This window comes from Procambarus clarkii, chromosome 10, assembly GCF_040958095.1.
Source record: "Procambarus clarkii isolate CNS0578487 chromosome 10, FALCON_Pclarkii_2.0, whole genome shotgun sequence".
NCBI lineage: Eukaryota > Metazoa > Arthropoda > Malacostraca > Decapoda > Cambaridae > Procambarus > Procambarus clarkii.
Genome location: NC_091159.1, coordinates 22,284,907 through 22,307,083, shown reverse-complemented (window position 1 = coordinate 22,307,083; position 22,177 = coordinate 22,284,907). Strand labels below are relative to the sequence as shown.

At 37.9% G+C, this 22,177-nt stretch overlaps 1 protein-coding gene across 2 annotated transcripts in view; it reads left to right on the top strand.

The window, feature by feature from the left end:
* LOC123747796 (uncharacterized) overlaps positions 1-20,057 on the top strand; it is an 80,584-nt gene extending 60,527 nt beyond the window's left edge. Inside the window, exons 3-4 of one of the 2 annotated variants that reach the window (XM_069321715.1) lie at positions 17-91; positions 4,428-10,616. In XM_069321715.1, the coding sequence (XP_069177816.1) occupies positions 4,463-9,133 (4,671 nt within the window). In that variant the 5' untranslated portion in view covers positions 17-91; positions 4,428-4,462 and the 3' untranslated portion in view covers positions 9,134-10,616. Of the gene's footprint in view, positions 1-16; positions 92-4,427; positions 10,617-14,928 lie in introns of those variants that run through there. The other variant, XM_069321716.1, reaches the window with a different exon arrangement.
* The last annotated feature ends 2,120 nt before the right edge of the window (positions 20,058-22,177 follow it).

Here is a 22,177-nt window from a genome sequence, read left to right as displayed (position 1 = left end):
TCTCCTTCCCCAACAGATTCTGGCAAACATTCTTCGTTGAAACGATCATTCACTCTCAAACCAACGCTTCCTGCAGAGACGCTCCTTGCACGTAAGTACAGTTCACACACACACACACACAAAAGTAGTTAGTAAACAGTTGAGAGGCGGGCCGAAAGAACAGAGCTCAACCCCGGCAAGCACAACTAGGTGAATACACACACGCACGCGCACACATAGCCCTTAGACCTGGAACTTCGAGAACAAGAGGTCATAGATTTAAACTAACTAAAAAAAAATATGCCGAAGAAATATAGGAAAATTCACTTTTGTAAACAGAATGGTAGACGGTTGGAACAAGTTAGGTGAGAAGGCGGTGGAGGCCAAAACCCTTAAGTAATTACACACACACACCAGCCTGTCCTAATACAACGTCGCGGTTTGATACATTCTTTCGTAAGGCCAAAAATTGTCGTACTAGAAAATGGTAGCGGCTCGCGAAATGTACATACTGTTTTGTTTTCTGTTTTGAGTCTTCTGGTAGGTTAGGAGATTGCACTTTAGTACGACAGTTTCTTGACATTAGGACACCTTAGGAAGACAGGCTGCGCACGCACATCAACCCGTCCTCCTAATAGAGCATCGCATTTTTATGCATACTCTACGTCGTACTAGGAAATGGTAGTGGCTCTCGAAAATGACATACTCTCCCGTTTTCTGTTTTGGGTCCTCTATTAGTTTTTTTGTTATAAAAGAGTTCTTACATACAGCCACTAGCACGTGCAGCGTTTCAGGCAAGTCTTTAATCCCATGTTCCCCGGAATACGACTCCTCCCAATCGTTTAATAACCAGGTACCCAATAACAAAGTTTAACAATATTTACCAGGTACCAGATTTAACAATATTTTTACTGTTGGGTAAACAGAGGTTACAGTTAAGGATTGACGTCCAGTAAATCCTTCCCGGCCACGATACGAACCCAGGACAAAGCGCTTGCGAAACGCCAGGCGAGGGTCTTAACCACTACACCACGGGGGACTTACTCAATACCTTGGTCGATAGAGCTTCGGCCTTACACACGTGGGGTCCACGGTTCGAGTCTCGAAGAGCCCCGGTCAGGTTAGGAGAGAGCACTTTAGTACGACAGATTCTTGACGTTGAGATACCTTAGAAGGACGGGCTATGCATGCACACTCCCACGCACACACTCATTGAACACAAAATAAACCTAGTTTACATTTTTGTTTTGTTTTTGTTTTTAACAAATTTAATGAATAAATAAAATAGAATTTTTGTCTATGTGTTCAAAGTTGAAGGTCAGACGCTTTGGTCTAGCTTCACCCAAATTGGCAGAGTGAATGGTCTGGGGTACAGGATAGACATAGGCTGATCGGCGTCACTAGAATTAAAAATGGGAATAGCATTCTGACCCTCCATGATGATTTTTGGCACTGCCCGCCATCTACACAGTTCAATAATTACAAACTAATTTTTTCAACACAATTTCGTACAGTAATATGCACCACTATTCATTGATCTTGGTAAAATTACCAGAATTTTCCTGCTGTCAATAACTTGCCCATAGTCGCATAAAACCAACCATTCTTCCACAGCTTCATAGCTTACAACCAAGACAGAATAGATGGGTCGGTAGACAGATGGATGGATAGGTAGGTGGGTAGATGAATAAATGGTTGGATAGATAAATAGATGAGTAGATGGATAGGTAGATAAATGGATAGATATATATGGATAGATATATATGGATAGAAAGATTAGTAATTGATTGGGCAGATAGATTAATAGATGGATGGATATATATTGATGGATAGACGGTTGCACAAATGGATGGATAGAAAGATAAATTGAAAGATGGATCGCTGTATATATGGACGGATAGATACATGGTTTGATCGATGGATAGATGGAAGGGTGGATAGACGGATAGATTGATCGATGGATAGATAGATGGAAGGGTGGATAGACGGATAGATTGATGGATGAATAGATGCATGGATAGATAGATGGACAGATAGAATGAAGGATATATTGATGGATGGGTGGATCGATAGAAAAATAGATTTTGGGATAGATAGGTGAATGGATAGATAAATAGATGAATGGTAAGATGACAGATGGGAGACAGACCCATGCAACGCTGGGATCCCCGCTCTATAATATAATTTATTTTTTAACTCCTGTACAACACACCTTGTCGTTAACCAATCAATAAACTTAATTAATATAAGTAAGGGTAACAACACCCCAGCGAGGAATTTTTGGTTTAGACAAATTCCTCGCTGGGGTGTCACTCGTTTTATACCAAAATTTGTGTCGTAGCAAGTTGTGCTTAACGTGATATGTCAAATAAGTGCCAGTCATGTGGATGAAAATGAGGGTTAGTTCTTGGGCCCACCTTGCAAATATTATTTGGAGGGTAGAAATAGTCTAAGTTACTCTATCCTTTAAGAGATGTATCTTACTATCTCAATACACATACTTGAACTACACGTTACTCGTTGTAGTTTCCGTAATAGGCATCGTAATTTTATGAAATTTAAAATGGTCGTTTTTAGACAACGTTTTTCGTAATTTTGGACGTGGGTTTAGGCTGCAGCACTCATCCCTGCCTTACTCCTCCACAGTATTTTCATGTGTCCATCCAATTTTAATGACATTTAAAATAGTTTCACACATGACGAGGAAGAAGGACTAAAGCTAGATCTGTGGCTGTAGCTCCTGTCCCCCCCTCCCCATCATAGCTCTCATGTATTTTTGTTATTATTTACTCAATTAAAATTATAATTAAATTATAGTTACTGAGACATGGAATAAATGTAGTTCATGGTGTTCCTCATCCTCTCGTTGTAAGACATAGTTCAAGGAAGCAGTCTCTCAATTCTGCAAGCATAATTAGATAAGTACCCACGTTCCACATCATCAACTTCTAGTCACAACTCCCTTACTACAACGTCCTTCAACTTCCTTCCTAATCCTCTATTCTAACCTCTCCCTTTTCTACCTAGATTCAGATTCCCTTATCTTAAAGTTCTCCATCCAGCTTTCGACACTTCCTCCTTCAGTCACCTCCACCTAGCATCCCTCGCCCCCTCCTGTGCGTGCATGCAAATGTCTTAGTAAAGTTGCTTAATTTGTTAACTGATAGTGATATTACATATTGTAGATTATAAATTAGTTCTAAAGAAATACAGAATATGTTGAGAACATATAAAGAAGTTACGCATATGCTTAAGTAAATGAGTTAGAATATGTTTGTATGTGTATGTGAAATCAAAATCAAATCATCTCAAGAAGATGTGTTCTTATTGGGTTTGGGGAGGGAGGGGAGAAACAAGGCATGGGCAAGTTGGAGGGGAAAGAGTGGGAAGTAGGTGAGCAAGGAAGGTATGTGTGCAGGAAGGGGGAAGGAGGATCGCAGTGAGGGAGCGGAGCTAGGTGGAGACAGTCTGAAGGAGGATGTGTAAAAGGCTGGATGGTGGACTCAGTGTGGAGGGACTGTAGACAGAGAAGAAAGAGGGAGAAGTAAGGAACGAGAAGGGAGGAGACGGGGTAGGGTAGGGAGGAAGTAGGATAAAATGGAAGGGAGAATGGTAGGAGGAGTAAGGAAGGGGAAGAATGGAGGAAGAGGGGGGGAGAAAGGAGTTGTACCAACAGGTACAATCCCTGTTCTACCTGTTATGAGCAGGGGTGGATGAGGGGAAGCATGGGGTCTTAATTATGCTTACCTAATTGTGCTTGTGGGATTTTTTAGTTTTTAGTTTTTGCAGGGATATTCCTGTGCAGCCCGTAAACTGCACAGGAATGCTTAGTGGGCTGGCCCACTAAGTGTTGCTTGTTTCTGTGGGAATTGAGAGACAGTTTCTTGATAAATATCTTGCAACGAGAGTATAAAGAGCTTATGGCTACTTTTATTTCCTATCTTTTTAACTATATTTTAATTTTATTTGGATTAAGCTAATAACGAAAATACACAAGAAAACAATGATGGGAGGGGGGGGGGGCAGAATCAATACAGGTAACTATTTTTAAATAAATATTTATTTTAAGATTGGATGAATACTTATGAAAATACAGTGGAGAACATAGGTGGGAGACAGGAGCTACAACCCTGAACTGTCTTTTCCTCTTAATTCATCTAAAATACATGGTTGTAAATTTAATAAATCTACTGTTTAATGAATTTGCAAAGAATAACATCTAGAGGCGGATCCAAGAGCTAACGTCCAACACTGTCAAACACATGACTAACACTTAATTGACATATCTTCAGTACGACTTACTATGACAAATTTTGGTCTAGCAGGTGACACCCCAGCAAGTTATTTGCCAAAATTAAAAATTCCTCGCTATGGTTTCATTACTACTACGACTACTACGGTACACCATGATTTTTTTACAAAGGTACTTGAATATATATTTTTTATAGACAATGAGGATAGCGACACACGACTTAAGGTCATAATGAGAAGGATGAAGAGATCCAGCAGCGAGCCAACAGTGAGCACACGTGGGTACCAAGACAATAACATCACCACCTCTCCATCTCCAAGTGAGAATGAGCATCAAGTTTCCCATGAAAGTGACCACTCTACCCCACTCTCACCTGAAACAAACCAAGAGCCAGAATTAATCCAAGTTCAACATCATTTTCAAGGATCATACATACGCCATAGTTTTAGAATTCCTAAAAATGTTGAAGTAGACCCATTGTCATACATATGTAACTACCAAATATTTTTCATAAAGTACATCTCAAATGTATATAATAGTTATCAGGGGCGGTTTCCACCTATGCTACGCATCTTTCCTGAAGTTTATGTACAACTTAAAGGAGACAATGTCGAGGGAGAGCCCATTGTCCATGATTTCAACATCAAAGTCGATATTCGTGATGTGACTTTAGAAGACATTACTGATCTCGTCAAATCATGGATAGATGTTATAGCTACTGGACTGGAGAAGCAGCTCTCTGAAGTTGAAGTGTCTGGAATCACAGTGCATAGTGTCACTAGCTTTCATATGAATTTTATGGTTGTTCAACATCCTATTCGCTTAGGAACATATGTCCCTTATCCAACTATTAGAGGCAAACACTGTATTTTAAATCCTGTAAGTACCACTTCGTCATGCTTAATCCAGTGCATTTGTGCATATTTGTGTCTCTCTAGTGGCAAGAACTTGGACGTTGTTCGGACCATAATTAAAATACAGAGCAGGTGTAGAAAATATGTAAAGACTGATAACTTAGATTTGCCTTTATCATGGGAAAATCTCTCTAAAATTGAAAGCTTAAATAAAGTCAGTATATTTATGTATTTACTTGTCAAAAGCAGTGGTAAATATAGTATCAGTTTGGCTAGGAAAGGTCATACTGCCTACAGGGATAAAATTGTTCCACTATTGTTATTAGAAGACAAACACGTGGCTCTTATCAAGGACTTTAATCAATATATTAAAAACATGAAGAGCAACCAGATGAGAGAGGGGAAAAATCCTATTTATTGTCACATCTGCTTAATGCAGATGTACAATAAGCAGCAGTTTTCTATACATGAAGAAAAATGTGATGCTCAACAAACTCTAGAGTTGCATCCCCCGGACTATACAATAAAATTTAGAAGACAGTATTCCCCATACAGTCCATCTCATGTAGGCTTTTATAGCTTTGAGTGTTTACTAAACAAAACGGACTCCCAAGGCATGACAGAGATGAGCCATAGGGCTGTGGCTTACTCATATATTATTATAGACAGACATGGATCTGTTGCAGACAAATCTTCCTACTGTGGTCCTGATGCAGTTAATCACTTTGTCAGTAAAGTGCAAAAGACTTGGAAGCGCTTAAAGGCTCAGCTGCGCACTTATCCTGTACACATGACAAACAAATCCAAGAAACTGTATCGTGCTCAAACTACATGCGGTTTTTGCCTGAATGACTTTAAGAATCCAAAAGATAAGTATCGTCATCATAAATACAATGAAGAGTACGATAACTTTTTAACTGCCTATTGCCTTAAATGTAAGTTTGAATGTTTGGTTGCTAACCGTTTTCTTAAAATGTTTTCATGTGATACTTCAAATGACTTTGGAATTATTCTCGCAGAATTGGCTTTAGAGCGGCAGAAAGAGATTTTAGTTCAGTCTACCCAGGAATATAAATTGATGAAAGTAAGCATTGATAATAATATTTGCCTCGTGAATAGCCTATATCTCTTGAAGGGTAACTTAGTCAATTTGGCAGAGAAGCACGTTAAAGATGGTAATTCATTAAAGTACACTCATATGATGATGGATGAAGTTTCCAGCAAGGCCAAAACAATTGTGTTAAGTAGAAAACTTTATTTCTGCAATGACTATGTTTCTAACATTGATTGTTTAAAAGAGGAACAACTCCCTCCTCTTGAAGCTTTTAACAGTCACTTAAATGATAGCCAGCTATCCTCAGAGGATTATGATCATGCACAACGTGTCTATGAACTTGGAGGTTGCAAATGCCTTGGAGACTACTTACAACTATATTTGAAAGTTAACACTGGTCTATTATGTGATGTCTTCACAAGCTGGAGAAAGACTTTGATTGATCTTTATCAGCTAGATGTCGCATATTATGAGTCTTTGTCTAGCTTTGCCTGGGATGCTTTGCTTTTGAACAGTAAAGTTGAATTTGATGCTATTCACGATTATGAATTATATGATCTTATACAAGGTAATCTGAAAGAGGATTTTACCAGTGTAGTAAAACAGTATTCACAAGCAGACAATATACACCTAAATCCACAGTTTAACTCTGCAGTTGGAAAGTATATCGTATATTTGGAATTCAATAATCTGTATTTTACATGTATGATGGAAAAGTTGCCCCGAGGCGATATACATAAATTGCCTGAGGATGAAAAAGAACTTTTTGTAGAAAAGGGACTAGAAAATCATTCCTGTAAGTCTATCAAAGGGTATTGGATTCTTTGTGACACAAAGCAAGTAAGTCCTCGTGTAGCCCAGGAAACAGATGAACTACCATTAGTTTTGGCCCATAGAAATGTTCAGAGAGAAATTATCTCTGAATACAGTAATAGAATTCTTGAGTTTAACAGCTGTGAATTACCGAAGTCAAACAAAAAGTTAGTGGCCTCACATCTACCACAGAAGAATTATTTAGTTAGCTTAGATTTACTGCAACTTTTGATGAAACTTGGCTTGGAAGTTGAATGTGTTCATGCCGTGTATGAATTCTCCAAGCTGGAAGTTTTAGAGAACTTTAATACTAATATTAATCAACGGATTGAAGCCACTGATAAAGAAAAATGTTCAGCCTTAAATTATGTAAATAGTCTAATCTTTGATAAGTCATTAATGAACATAAACAAATACTCTGATTGCCACGATTTCGTTATAAATGAAAAGAAATTTTTAAAGTTTGCTCGTAATCCTTGTACAAAATGGGTTACACCTGTAAGTCAGGATCGAATGATTTGTACAAAGAGTATGAAGAAACATATCATTGATCAGCCCACATATATTCATTTCCATATTCTTCAGATGGCTACAAAAATGTTGTACGAATTTTGGTACAATGTGGTGAAGGCACACTATGGCAAAAGAGCACAGTTGGTGTACACAGACACCAGCAGCTATATCTTCACACTCGAGTGTGAAGATGTCTATAATGAGCTAGGATCGGAACCTCTTAAGTCTTGCATGGACTTCTCAAATTTTTCTAAAGATCACCCACTGTTTGATGACAGTTTTAAAGGGGTCCCAGGGCGTTTGAAATCTGTGACAGGTGAAAGACTCATTTCTGAAGTTGTGGCATTAAAACCTAAAATTTTTTCCATGATGGTGCAATCAGAGCAGCAGTCAGACAGAACCAAAGACTTACCATTTCATTATAAATCAGCACTAACTCATGATAAATTTAAAAAAGACATATTCGGTCAAGTCTCTAATGATTTTAATAGTAGATTAATACCAAATGAAGCTGAACAATACTGCACTTCTGTTGGATCAAAACTTGGATTACATTTGTTTGATGACAAACGTTATGTTTTAAGTCCTCATCATTCTCTAGCGTTTGGTCACCCAGACATTTTGGACAAGTATACACGACCCGTTGAAACCACAGAGACAATTTATGTTCATGTAAAGGAGACTCCTGATGACAGTGACACTATACAGACCTTTAAATATGAGAAACAGAAAACTTCTCAACCCAGTAAAATCAAAGGCACCTTTAAATATGAGAAAAAAAAGAGGTCTCAATCGAAGGAAAGCGTAGAGATCTCTGATGATGAGAGACGTAAGAAGTGTAAACGCATTAAAACCATGAAAATATTTGATGATAAAAGACAGGGAAGTTCTCAATCCAGTAAAATCATAGAGGCAATTGATGATGAGACACACAAGAGTTCTCAGTCCAGTAAAAGTAGAGAGACTTTCGATAATGAGATAGGTAGGAAGAGATCTGGACCCAGCGAAACCATAGAGACCATTAAGCATGAGAGGCAGATGAGGTCTCAACCCAGGGAAACCGTAGAGACCTCTGATGAGAGACAGAAGAGATCTCGGTTCATTAAAACCATCGTGACCTTTGGTGGTAAGATAGAGGAGAGACCTGAACCTAACAAATTTATAGATGATAAATTAGAAGCGAGACCTGGACCCATCGAAACCATAGCGACCTTTGATGATGCTCTAGTGGAGAGATCCGGACCAAATGAAACCATAGAAACCTTTGATGATGAGATAGAGGAGAGATCTGGACACAACGAAACCATAGAGACCGTTGATGCTGCGATTGAGGAGAGTTCCCGACCAAATGAAACCCTAGAGACCATTGATGATGAGATAGAGGAGAGATCCGGACACAACGAAACCATAGAGACCTTTGATGATGCTATAGAGGAGAGATCCGGACCAAATGAAACCATAGAGACCTTTGATGATGACACTGAGGAGGAGACATCTGCATTTAACGAAACCATAGAGACCTTCGATGGTGATACAGTAGAGGAAAGGTTTCAACCCATCATTGCTCCCTGTAATACAAGGTCTCAGTGGGAGAGAACTCTTGCCAAAACAGCATTCAACTGCCTCTTTAAGCCTCGCCAGGATCTTCCAGGTAGCACACCTCCCTAACTCCCAGCACATCATTATCATCTCAGAACACCTGTCATCAAAGGTGATGATGAATGAAATATAATGTATAATGAAGTGCCACCACTTGATTATACTGGGTCATCAACATAATTATAGTTATGTGAATAAAGATAACAAATTTATATTTTTGTTCCACATAAAGGTAATAATCCATATGATTAATTCTTTATGCAATATTTTTATTCTGTTTAATAATTTTGTATACGTTTATGTAATTTTATGTTTTGTGTCTGTGCAAAAATTAAACAATTACTGACATGTGTTTTTGTGTGTGTTTATCTGTATACATTGTATACTTTATCTAAAATGCATATAATGTACTGAACACAACAGTGTTGGTACATAAAGCGCATGCGTTGTTTTATAATCAAATACGTATTAGTTAATAATAGGGTTTATTAAATTATTTGTGTAATGTATACTGTACTGCACTCTCATTGTTGTTCTCTTGTATGATGTGTAAGTTATTACCCAAATAATATCCGCATTATCATCTCACCTCTATTGACGTTTTACCTTGTGGTTCTTTGTCTAGGCAGGTGTAGTTGGGAATATAATCCCAAACTCCTATGCATCTTTTTGGATTGCCCTGATAATGTGTTGAAACACGAAAACGTTTGGAAGTTTCATTTTCCTAACACTCAACACAAACTTATCTCCAATTGGCCGGTTTATTGACCTAAGAAAAGTATTTGATTCCTTAAATAACGATAACGACCTACTTAAACTTCATCACATTGGAATAAGAGGCTTTGCTCTGAGCTATTTACGATCGTCTGGCAACAATAGACACTGTTACAGTCATCAATAACATAGCCTCTCTTGTCCCACTCTCCCATTAATCTTGGGAATACTCCAAGGTAGTATACTAAGACCTTGTCTGTTTTTGTTATAAATTACCTGTCAGTTGCTTCTAATCTTCTCAGACCTCTACTCTTTGCTGATGACACAACCTTCATTTTTTCTAGACCTAACCCACCACCATAAAAAATGATTGAACAACCACAAATCCCTCAAATTCTCCATCACCGAGAGAAAATCATTTATTAATATTCAGAGCTATAAACAATTTTGACCAGAAAACATACATTTCCCCTCGGTGCAAAGCCCTAAACAAGCTACGCACGCGCGCGCGCGCACACACACACACACACACACACACACACACACACACACACACACACACACACACACACACACACACACACTACACATTCTCTTGTGCTCTTTATAGATACGAATCTTGTTGCTGTTGTTTAAGATTCGCTACCTGGAACAAAAAGTTCCAAGCAGCACGGGCTATGGTGAGCTCGTAGTACGAATCTTTATTCGTCAGTCCTATCCCTGACTTCAAACTCTTTTTTTCTTATACTAAAACTAATGAGCTTCATCATAAAAATATATCTTTGACATTCCAAACTCTGACTAAATCTTTGCAAACATGCCGTGCAAATAAAAGACTCTAAAATAAAAAACTCCCTTTCTAATGAAGTAAAGAATTGTTTTTTAAGTGCAACCTTATATTCAAATTGTATGTTTAGATTTTTTTTTTATATTTGTACAAGAGTTCTTACATTCTTGTACAGCCATTAGCAGGCATAGCGTTTCGGCCAGGTCCTTACTCCTATGTTGGGCCACCGATCATGGCTTCAAGTTCTCTACTTCTAAGACTAGTGCCATGACTTTTACGCGGAAACGGGTCGTTCTTCGTCCCTCTTTGTCACTTTATGGTCATCCCCTTGAGTACAAAGATTCCGCGAAGTTTTTGGGGTTATTCCTTGACACTTGTTTGTCTTGGTCTCCCCATATCTCTTACCTCCGTGTTGAGTGCTCTAAGGCCTTTACCCTCCTTCGGGTCTTGTCCCATACTTCTTGGGGGGCAGATAGGCGCACTCTCCTTGCTTTACATTCCTCTCTCGTCCTGTCTAAGCTCGATTATGGTTGCCCTGCTTACTCGTCTGCTTCTCCTTCTACTCTTCGCCCTCTTGATGCTTTGCACCATACTGGGTTGCGCCTCAGTTCTGGTGCCTTTCGTTCGACTCCCGTCCTTAGCTTGTATGTTGACACTGGCTTCCTGTCTCTCCAAGACCGCCGTGATCGCTACTGTCTTCGCTATCTTGCGGGTCCTTACAACATCCTTCCTCTCGCCTCTGTCGTGCTTTAACTTTTACCCCTCCTGCGGTTCCTGTTCCTCTTCACCACCTCCCTCTTTCTGTCCGGTTATCTCGCCTACAGGACTCTCTTTCCGTTCGTATTTCTAATGTTTCTCCTCGTGTTGTTCCTTCTTTGCCCCCGTGGAGAGTCCCTCTTCCGCGGTTTTGTACATCCTTGACCTGTATCACTAAAGCTTTTACCCCTCCTACGGTTTTAAAACGCCTTTTCCTTGAGCACTTTTCTTCTCACTCCCGCTCCGTTTCTGTCTTCACCGATGGGTCTAAGTCTGCGGACGGTGTTGGCTACTCTGTTGTTTTTCCTGATCGCACTTATATGTGTCGCTTACCTCCGGAGACTAGCATCTTTACAGCGGAGCTTTATGCTATTCTCTATGCTCTTCGTCTCCTGCTTTCTCGTTGTCAGTCTTCCTTTGTAGTTGTTGTTGACTCTCGTAGTGCCCTCATGGCTCTCGGGTCCTTTAATCCGGTTCATCCAGTAGTTGTCAAGATCCAGCATTGGCTGTTTCTTGTTCACAGTAAATTTAAGTCGGTTGAGTTTTGTTGGGTTCCCAGCCATATTGGTGTGTCTTTAAATGAGCGTGTGGATGCTGCCGCCAAGGAAGCTGTCCGCTCTTGTCCCATCTCTCGTAAAGGTATTCCGACTTTTACCCGGTTATCCATTCCTCCGTCCTTACCCGTTGGCAGGCTTCTTTGTTGTCTGTTACTGGTAATAAACTACGTACTCTTAAATGTTGTGTTTCCTCGTGGCCGTCCTCCTTCCACCGTAACCGGCGGTGGGAAACAGCTCTGGCAAGGTTGCGTATTGGCCATACTCGCTTAACCCATGGTCGCTTGATGGAGCGCCGCCCTGCTCCTCATTGTCCTAGTTGCATTGTCCCTCTTACGGTCGTGCATGTCCTTCTTGAATGTCCTGACTTCCAGGACGAGCGTGTGTCTTGCTTTCCGACCGCCCCTCGCGGTCACCTGTCCCTCAATAGAATTCTTGGTGACTCGGATACTTTTAATATCGTTCGCCTTATGCGTTTATGTTCTCATATTGGCATCCTTGGTGATATTTAGCGCCCTCTGATTATTTTGCGCATTTGATGGTGCTACATAGCCTTCCCGGTTTGGTGCCTTCTTTTGATAATTACTTACTTACTCCTATGTTCCCTGGAATACAACCCGCCAAATCGTTTAACAACCAGGTACCCATTTTACTGTTGGGTAAACAGAGGCTACAGTTAAGGATTTTCGCCCAGTAAGTCCTTCCCGGGCAGGATACGAACCCAGGACAAAGCGTTCGCGAAACGCCAGGCGAGCATCTAACCACTACGCCACACCTGCACAGTTTATAAAAGATATTTTAGATTTAGAAAAATGTCGATAAATGCTGATTGGACAATAGCGTTGGTGACATGGAACAGATTACCGAATTACATAATAGATGAGGAAACGCTGGATTGTTTCAAGCATAGATTATACATATATATGAGTGAGTTTGGGAGGTATGTATAGGAGGCCTTCTATTGTGTCATCTGTTCTTATGTTAAAATATGCACGAAACGCTAATAGTATTAATGGCTCTCAAAGAACATAAAATTCACATCAACTAGTTTCGAAGACTCGGTAATTGTGTTCCAAATAATTAAATGAGAAATATATATTTTCCTTTTAGGAAATAGAGGAATGAGTAATGGTACAAATAGGCATATGCACAAACACTCACTCCACTAAAAACTCGGCTACAGCGTGGAGTCCATATCTAGTCAAGCACAAAACAAAATTAGGAAAAGTTCAGAAGCATGCCACCAAGCTGAAAGGCACGAGCTACGAATCAAGGCTACTGGAACTAAACCTCACGACACTGGAAGACAGAAGAGTTAGGGAAAACATGATCACCACATAAAATTCTCAGAGGAATTGCCAGGGGTAGATAGAGACAAACTATTTAACATGGGTGGTACGCGAACAAAGGGACATAGATGGAAACTTATTTCTCACATGAGCCACAGAGACATTAGAACTTTTTCAGTGACAGGGCAGTTAACAAATGGAATGCATTAGGCAGTGATGTGGTGGGGGGGGGGTGGGGGGTGGAAGATTCCATACACAGACACACACACACGCACACACACACACAAACACACACACACACACACACACACACACACACACACACACACACACACACACACACACACACACACACACACACACACACACTGCACAGAGTGGTTGACAAATGGAATGCATTAGGAAGTGATGTGGTGGAGGCTGACTCCATACACAGTTTCAAGTGTAGATATGATAGAGCCCGATAGGCTCAGGAATCTGTACACCTGTTGATTGACGGTTGAGAGGCGGGACCAAAGAGCCAGAGCTCAACCCCTGCAAACACAACTAGGTGAGTACACACTCAAGCTGGTGGCCGAGCGGACAGCACGCTGGGTACGTGATCCTGTGGTCCCGGGCGCTGGCGAGAAACGATGGGCAGAGTTTCTTTCATCCTATGCCCCTGTTACCTAGCAGTAAATGGGTACCTGGGAGTTAGTCAGCTGTCATATATATATATATATATATATATATATATATATATATATATATATATATATATATATATATATATATATATGTTTCATTGAATATGACCGCATATTCTGTATTTATTATTTTCTGGTTTAGGGCTTCTATCCCTCTAACTATTTTCTTAGCATCAGGGCTTAATTGAAATAGGAGTTCTCCAAAACTCATTTTCGTACTTTTAAGGTGAAGAAAAGAAGTGATTTACTATAGAGTGTATTACACTTACTTGTATAATATGCACGACGTTTCGAACCTCCATGGTTCATTCTCAAGTGAACAGATCTTACAATACTAGTTGATTTTATACCCGCATTAGGTCAGGTGATAATACAATGAAGGTGAAAACATGGGGGGATACATAAGGGATAAACATAGGGGCTGCAGAAGGCTTATTGGCCCATACGAGGCATCTCCTATCTAAACACAAAGATTAATCCAGTGTAATTGGCCTGTTATGTTGGACATTGTCTTCTGTGTTGGCATCGATATGTTCTTGTCTTGTCCTTACTCTCACGGTGGGTAGAGTAAATAGTTCCGTGATTTGGGTGTTCATGGTAGGTCGCTCTATTCTTATGTGAATTGCCTCAAGAATTTGTAATCTTCTTGAATCTTGGGTTTTGTCTATTATGCAAGTATTCTTGTTCAACATTTCTCTTGTTAGAGTAATGTCATGGGCTTGTCTCATGTGATTCCTAGGAATCACATGAGACAAGCCCATGTATATATATATATATATATATATATATATATATATATATATATATATATATATATATATATATATATATATATATATATGTATATATATATATATATATATATATATATATATATATATATATATATATATATATATATATATTTATATATATTAAACAAAATATGATAAATTAATGTACCAATTTTACCATTAATTTGGTGTTACTAAGTTAAAATAATTTCACTCGCGTATGAAACTATTTGTCATCAACAAATTAATGGACTTATTGTACACATTACTTTTTACAAAGTTATTTGTATATATTTGTTATACAGAAAATGAAGATACTGAGAGAGGAGCTGTGCGCATAAAGAGAAGAAAGGTCAGATCCAGCAGCGAGCCACCAATGAGTACACGTGAGTACCAAGTCAATACATCTCTACATCCAGACCCAAGTGAGAATGGGCATCACCTTTCCCATGAAAGTGACCACTCTACTCCACTCTCATCTGAAACAAACCAAGAGCCAGAATTAATCCAAGTTCAACATCATTTTCAAGGATCATACATACGCCATAGTTTTAAAATTCCCGAAAATGTTGAAATAGACCCATTGTCATGCATATGTAACTACCAAATATTTTTCATAAAGTATATATCAAATGTATATAATAGTTATCAGGGGCAGTTTCCACCTATGCTACGCATCTTTCCTGAAGTTTATGTACAACTTAAAGGAAATAGTGTCGAAGGAGAGCCCATTGTGCATGATTTCAACATCAAAATCAATATTCGTGATGTGACTTTAGAAGACATTACTGATCTCGTCAAATCATGGATAGATGTTATAGCTACTGGACTGGAGAAGCAGCTCTCTGAAGTTGAAGTGTCTGGAATCACAGTGCATAGTGTCACTAGCTTTCATATAAACTTTATGGTTGTTCAACATAATATTCGTATTGGAACATATGTTCCTTATCCTATTGTCAGGGGAAAAGATTATATTTTAAATCCTAAAGGCACCACTTCTTCATGCTTAGTACAGTGCATTTCTGCATATTTTTGTCTCTCTCGTGGCAGGAAATCGAGTTATGTTAATCGCCTAATTCAAATAGAGAAAAGGTGTAAAAAATATGTAAGGACTGATAACTTAGATTTGCCTTTATCATGGGAAAATCTCTCTAAAATTGAAACCTTAAATAAAGTCAGCATATTTATCTATTTACTTATCAAAGGCAGTGGTAAATGTAGAATCAGCTTGGCTAGGAAAGGTCACACTGCTTTCAGGGATAAAATTGTTCCACTAATTTTATTAGAAGGCAAACACGTGGCTCTTATCAAGGACTTTAATAGATATATTAAAAACGTGAAACATAACTCAAGTAGAGATGGAAAAAATCCTTTTTATTGTCGCGTGTGCTTAATGCCTTTGAAAAATAAGCAGCAGTTTTCTTTACATGAAGAAAAATGTGATGCTCAACAAACTCTAGAGTTGCTTCCCCCAGACACTACAGTAAAATTTAGAAGACGGTATTCCCCATACAGTCCATCTTATGTAGGCTTTTATAGCTTTGAGTGTTTACTTAACAAAACAGACTCCCAAGGCATGACAGAGATGAGCCATAGGGCTGTGGCTTATTCATATATTATTATAGACAGACATGGATCTGTTGCAGACAAATCCTCCTACTGTGGTCCTGATGCAGTTAATCACTTTGTCAGTAAAGTGCAAGAGACTTGGAAGTGCTTAAAGGCTCAGCTGCGCACTTATGCTGTACACATGACAAACAAATCCCAGAAACTGTATCGTGCTCAAACTACATGCGGTTTTTGTCTGAATCGCTTTAAGAATCCAAAAGACAAGTATCGTCATCATAAGTACAATGAAGAGTACGATAACTTTTTAACTGCCATTTGCCTTAAATGCAAGTTTCAATTTATTGTTTCTAAACGTTTTCTTAAAATGTTTTCTTGTGATACTTCAAATGACTTTGGAATTATTCTCGCAGAATTGGCTTTAGATCCTCCGAGAACAATTTCAGTTCAGTCTACCCAGGAATTTAAATTGATGAAAGTAAGCATTGATGATAATATTTGCCTCGTGAATAGCCTCTATCTCTTGAAGGGTAACTTAGCCAACTTGGCAGAGAAGCACGTTAAAGATGGTAACTCATTAAAGTACACTCATATGATGATAGATGAAGTTTCCAGCAAGGCTAAAACAATTGTGTTAAGTAGAAAGCTTTATTTCTGCAATGACTATGTTTCTAACATTGATTGTTTAAAAGAGGAACAACTCCCTCCTCTTGAAGCTTTTAACAGTCACTTAAATGATAGCCAGCTATCCTCAGAGGATTATGATCATGCACAACGTGTCTATGAACTTGGAGATTGTAAATGCCTTGGAGACTACTTACAACTATATTTGAAAGTTAACACTGGTCTATTATGTGATGTCTTCACAAGCTGGAGAAAGACGTTGATTGATCTTTATCAGCTAGATGTCGCATATTATGAGTCTTTGTCTAGCTTTGCCTGGGATGCTTTGCTTTTGAACAGTAAAGTTGAATTTGATGCCATTCACGATTATGAATTATATGATCTCATACAAGGTAATCTGAAAGAGGATTTTACCAGTGTAGTAAAACAGTATTCACAAGCAGACAATATACACCTAAATCCACAGTTTAACTCTGCAGTTGGAAAGTATATCGTATATTTGGAATTCAATAATCTGTATTTTACATGTATGATGGAAAAGTTGCCCCGAGGCGATATACATAAATTGCCTGAGGATGAAAAAGAACTTTTTGTAGAAAAGGGACTTGAAAATCATTCCTGTAAGTCTACCAAAGGGTATTGGATTCTTTGTGACACAAAGCAAGTAAGTCCTCATGTAGCGCAGGAAACAGATGAACTGCCATTAGTTTTGGCCCATAGAAATGTTCAGAGAGAAATTATCTCTGAATACAGTAACAGAATTCTTGAGTCAAACAGCTGTGAATTACCGAAGAAAAACAAAAAATTAGTGGCCTCACATCTACCACAAAAGAACTATTTAGTTAGTTTAGATTTACTGCAACTTTTGATGAAACTTGGCTTGGAAGTTGAATGTGTTCATGCCGTGTATGAATTCACCAAGCTGAAAGTTTTTGAGAACTTTAATACTAATATTAATCAGCGCATTGAAGCCACTGATAAAGAAAAATGTTCGGCCTTAAATTATGTAAATAGTCTAATCTTTGATAAGTCATTAATGAACATAAACAAATACTCTCATTGCCACGATTTTGTTGCAAATGAAAACAAATTTTTAAACTTTGCTCGTAATCCTTGTACAAAATGGGTTACACCTGTAAGTCAGGATCGAATGATTTGTACAAAGAGTATGAAAGAACAGCTCATTAATCAGCCCACATATATTCATTTCCATATTCTACAGACGGCTACAAAAATGCTGTATGAATTTTGGTACAATGTGGTCAAGGCACACTATGGCAAAAGAGCACAGTTGGTGTACACAGACACTAGCAGCTATATCTTCACACTCGAGTGTGAAGATGTCTATAATGAGCTAGGATCGGAACCTCTTAAGTCTTGCATGGACTTCTCAAATTTTTCCAAAGATCACCCATTGTTTGATGACAGTTTTAAAGGAGTCCCAGGGCGTTTGAAATCTGTGACAGGTGAAAGACTCATTTCTGAAGTTGTGGCATTAAAACCTAAAATGTTTTCCATGATGGTGCAATCAGAGCAGCAGTCAGACAGAACCAAAGACTTACCATTTCATTATAAATCAGCACTAACTCATGATAAATTTAAAATGGACATATTCGGTCAAATCTCTGATGATTTTAAAAGTAGATTAATACCTAATGAAGTTGAACAAAACTGCACTTCTGTTGGATCAAAACTTGGATTATATTTGTTTGATGACAAACGTTATGTTTTAAGTCCTCATCATTCTCTAGCGTTTGGTCACCCAGACATTTTGGACAAGTATACACGACCCGTTGAAACCACAGAGACTATTTATGTTCATGTAAAGGAGACTCCTGATGACAGTGACACTATACAGACCTTTAAATATGAGAAACAGAAAACTTCTCAACCCAGTAAAATCAAAGGCACCTTTAAATATGAGAGAAGAAAGAGGTCTCCATCGAAGGAAAGCGTAGAGACCTCTGATAATGAGCTATGTAAGAAGTATAAACGCAATAAAACCATGAAGACGTTTGATGATAAAAAACAGAAGAGGTCTCAACCCAGTACAACAATAGAGGCAATTGATGATGAGACACACAAGAGGTCTCAATCCAGTAAAAGTATAGAGACTTTCGATAGTGAGATAGACAGGGAGAGATCTGGACCCAATGCAACCTTTATATATGAGAGAGAGTACAGGTCTCAAGCTAGGAAAACCATACAAACCCCTGATGATCAGATACAGAAGAGTTTTCTGCTCGATAAAACCAATGAGACCTTTAATGATGAAAGACAGAAGAGGTCTCCATGTGATAAAACCATGCAGATCTTTGATGATGAGAAAGAGGAAGAGAGGCCTGGGCCTGACGAAACCATAGAGACCTTTGATGACGAGACTGTGGAGGATATATCTGCACCCAATGAAACCATAGAAACCTTTGATGATGAGATAGAGGAAGAGAGGCCTGGGCCTAACGAAACCATAGAGACCTTTGATGACGAGACTGTGGAGGAGATATCTGCACCCAATGAAACCATAGAAACCTTTGATGATGAGATAGAGGAAGAGAGGCCTGGGCCTAACGAAACCATAGAGACCTTTGATGATGATACAGTAGAGGAAAGGTTTCAACCCATCATTGCTCCCTGTAATACAAGGTCTCAGTGGGAGAGAACTCTTGCCAAAACAGCATTCAACTGCCTCTTTAAGCCTCGCCAGGATCTTCCAGGTAGCACACCTCCCTAATTCCCAGCACATAATTATCATCTCAGAACACCTGTCATCAAAGGTGATCTGCCACTTCATTATACTGGGCTATCAACCTAATTATAGTTATGTGACTAAAGATTACAAAATCCTATTATTATTCCACTTAACAGTAATAATCCAAATGATTAATTCTTTATGCAATATTTTTATGTAATAATTTTGTATATATTTATGTAATTTTATGTGTTTTGTGTATGTCAGTAATTGTTTAATTTCTGAAATTTATTTTTCTGTGTTTATCTGTGTATATGGTATAATTTTAACTAAAATACATACAAGGTACTGTTTATAACAGTTTTGGTACATAACGCACTTGTAATGTTTTATAATCAAATGTGCATAAGCTAATAATGGGGTTTATTAAATCATTTGTGTGATGTATACTGTACTGCAGTCTCATCAATGTTGTTCTCTTTTTTGATGTGTTTTTACTATAACTTTGTAAATGCCTCATATATGTACACCTGTAACAATTGTTTGATTATCCTATGAGCTATTTTATTATCCACTGTGAGTGATGTGTGGAACTTCCCTTACATTTTCACGTGTCAGCGCGATGAGTTGAGGAAGGGTAAGGATGTCGTCAACTCTACACTCATTCAGAGTGAGTTTTTATGCAAACATCTGAATCTTAACATTAAAAGAAATCCGATTTTTTTTTTTAACGTCTTTCATCCTATTTTTATGTTATATCAACAATACCAGACTAAGACTACCAGACTATATCAACACTACCAGTTATATCAACACTTCTTTCAACACTACCAGAGGTTGTACCCCTATAAAACTGCGAGGCTATCGCTGGTGAGATGGTTATGGTACTCTGTACGTTAGGGGTGTTTCCTCAAGCTGTCCTACAAAGTACGTCGCTTTTCGTTCCAATGTGTTACATAGAGCCAAAAATTGTCGTACTATAAAATGGAAGCCCGTCCTCCAAAAATGGGGAGGTAAATGTAACAGCACAAGTAAGTGTAATTATGTACTATTCCTAGCAGTCAGGAATTGTACCTATTTTTATTTAGTATTAAACCGCACTGTCAAATATATTGTGAATAGTTTAGTTTACCTGAAAAGTTGAATAGAAACCCACGACCTAACCTAACCAAACCTTCTTAGATTTTGAAGATAAGCATTTTATTGCTTCTTAATTACAATTACTACTTAACCTATAGCTATATTGATATTACAGTTTTATAAAACAAATAAAACAAAACTAAAATATTTCAATAAATTATAAAGTCACTCAGGATATTTTCAAAATTTGTATAAAATCTCTATTATTTAATAAAACTGAAAAAGAAATTCCTAAAATTTAAAACTTGTGAATTTGAAAATGTTAGAATAATTCTGAGTGACTTAACAGAAAACGAGGAAAATTATTTGAGAGGTAAATATAACATCCCCATAAGTGCAAATATGTACTATGTATGACAGTAAGTGTACTTAATACCTTAAGTATTAAACGTACAGTCAATGCGGAGGATGGGTTGCAGATTATACATATATGAGTGAGTTTGTAGATATGTATAGGAGGCCTTCTACAGTGTCATCTGTTCTTATGTTAAAATATGCAAGAAACGCTGATAGTATTAATGGCTTTGAATTTTTTTACAATTCACATCAACAATTTTTTAAATTTTGTTTTATAAAAATTTGAATTAGAAATATATAGAATATATATATATATATATATATATATATATATATATATATATATTATATATATATATATATATATATATATATATATATATATATATATATATATATATATATATTAGTATATTTTGGTAGCAGTCTTTCCTGTAGACATATATTATTAAATATGACCGAAAAAGTAAGATTAATAATTCTAACACGAATTTTCTCAATCTTTCGTACATTACGCTTCACTGTTGGAGGTGAATCAAAAATCAATTCTCCAAAATTCATTTTTATTTCTAGTCTGACGCGACACGGGCGCGTTTCGTAAAACTTGTTACATTTTCAAAGACTTTAGTTCACAAATACACAACTGAATAGAACTTACGTGTCTCCGATTTTATATCTACATTTGAGTGAGGTGGAAGGGGTGATGTGGCATTAACACAAGACAGAACAAAGTGTGGTATTAATAGGGTATTAATTTCATCAACACAAGACAGAACAAGAGTATTAATAGGGTATTAATTTCATCAACACAAGACAGAACACGAAACAATGGATATTGAATAGAAGTGTTTGTAGAAAGCCTATTGGTCCATATTTCTTGATGCTTCTATATTGGAGCGGAGTCTTGAGGTGGGTAGAATATAGTTGTGCAATAATTGGCTGTTGATTGCTGGTGTTGACTTCTTGATGTGTAGTGCCTCACAAACGTCAAGCCGCCTGCTATCGCTGTATCTATCGATGATTTCTGTGTTGTTTACTAGGATTTCTCTGGCGATGGTTTGGTTGTGGGAAGAGATTATATGTTCCTTAATGGAGCCCTGTTGCTTATGCATCGTTAAACGCCTAGAAAGAGATGTTGTTGTCTTGCCTATATACTGGGTTTTTTGGAGCTTACAATCCCCAAGTGGGCATTTGAAGGCATAGGCGACGTTAGTCTCTTTTAAAGCGTTCTGTTTTGT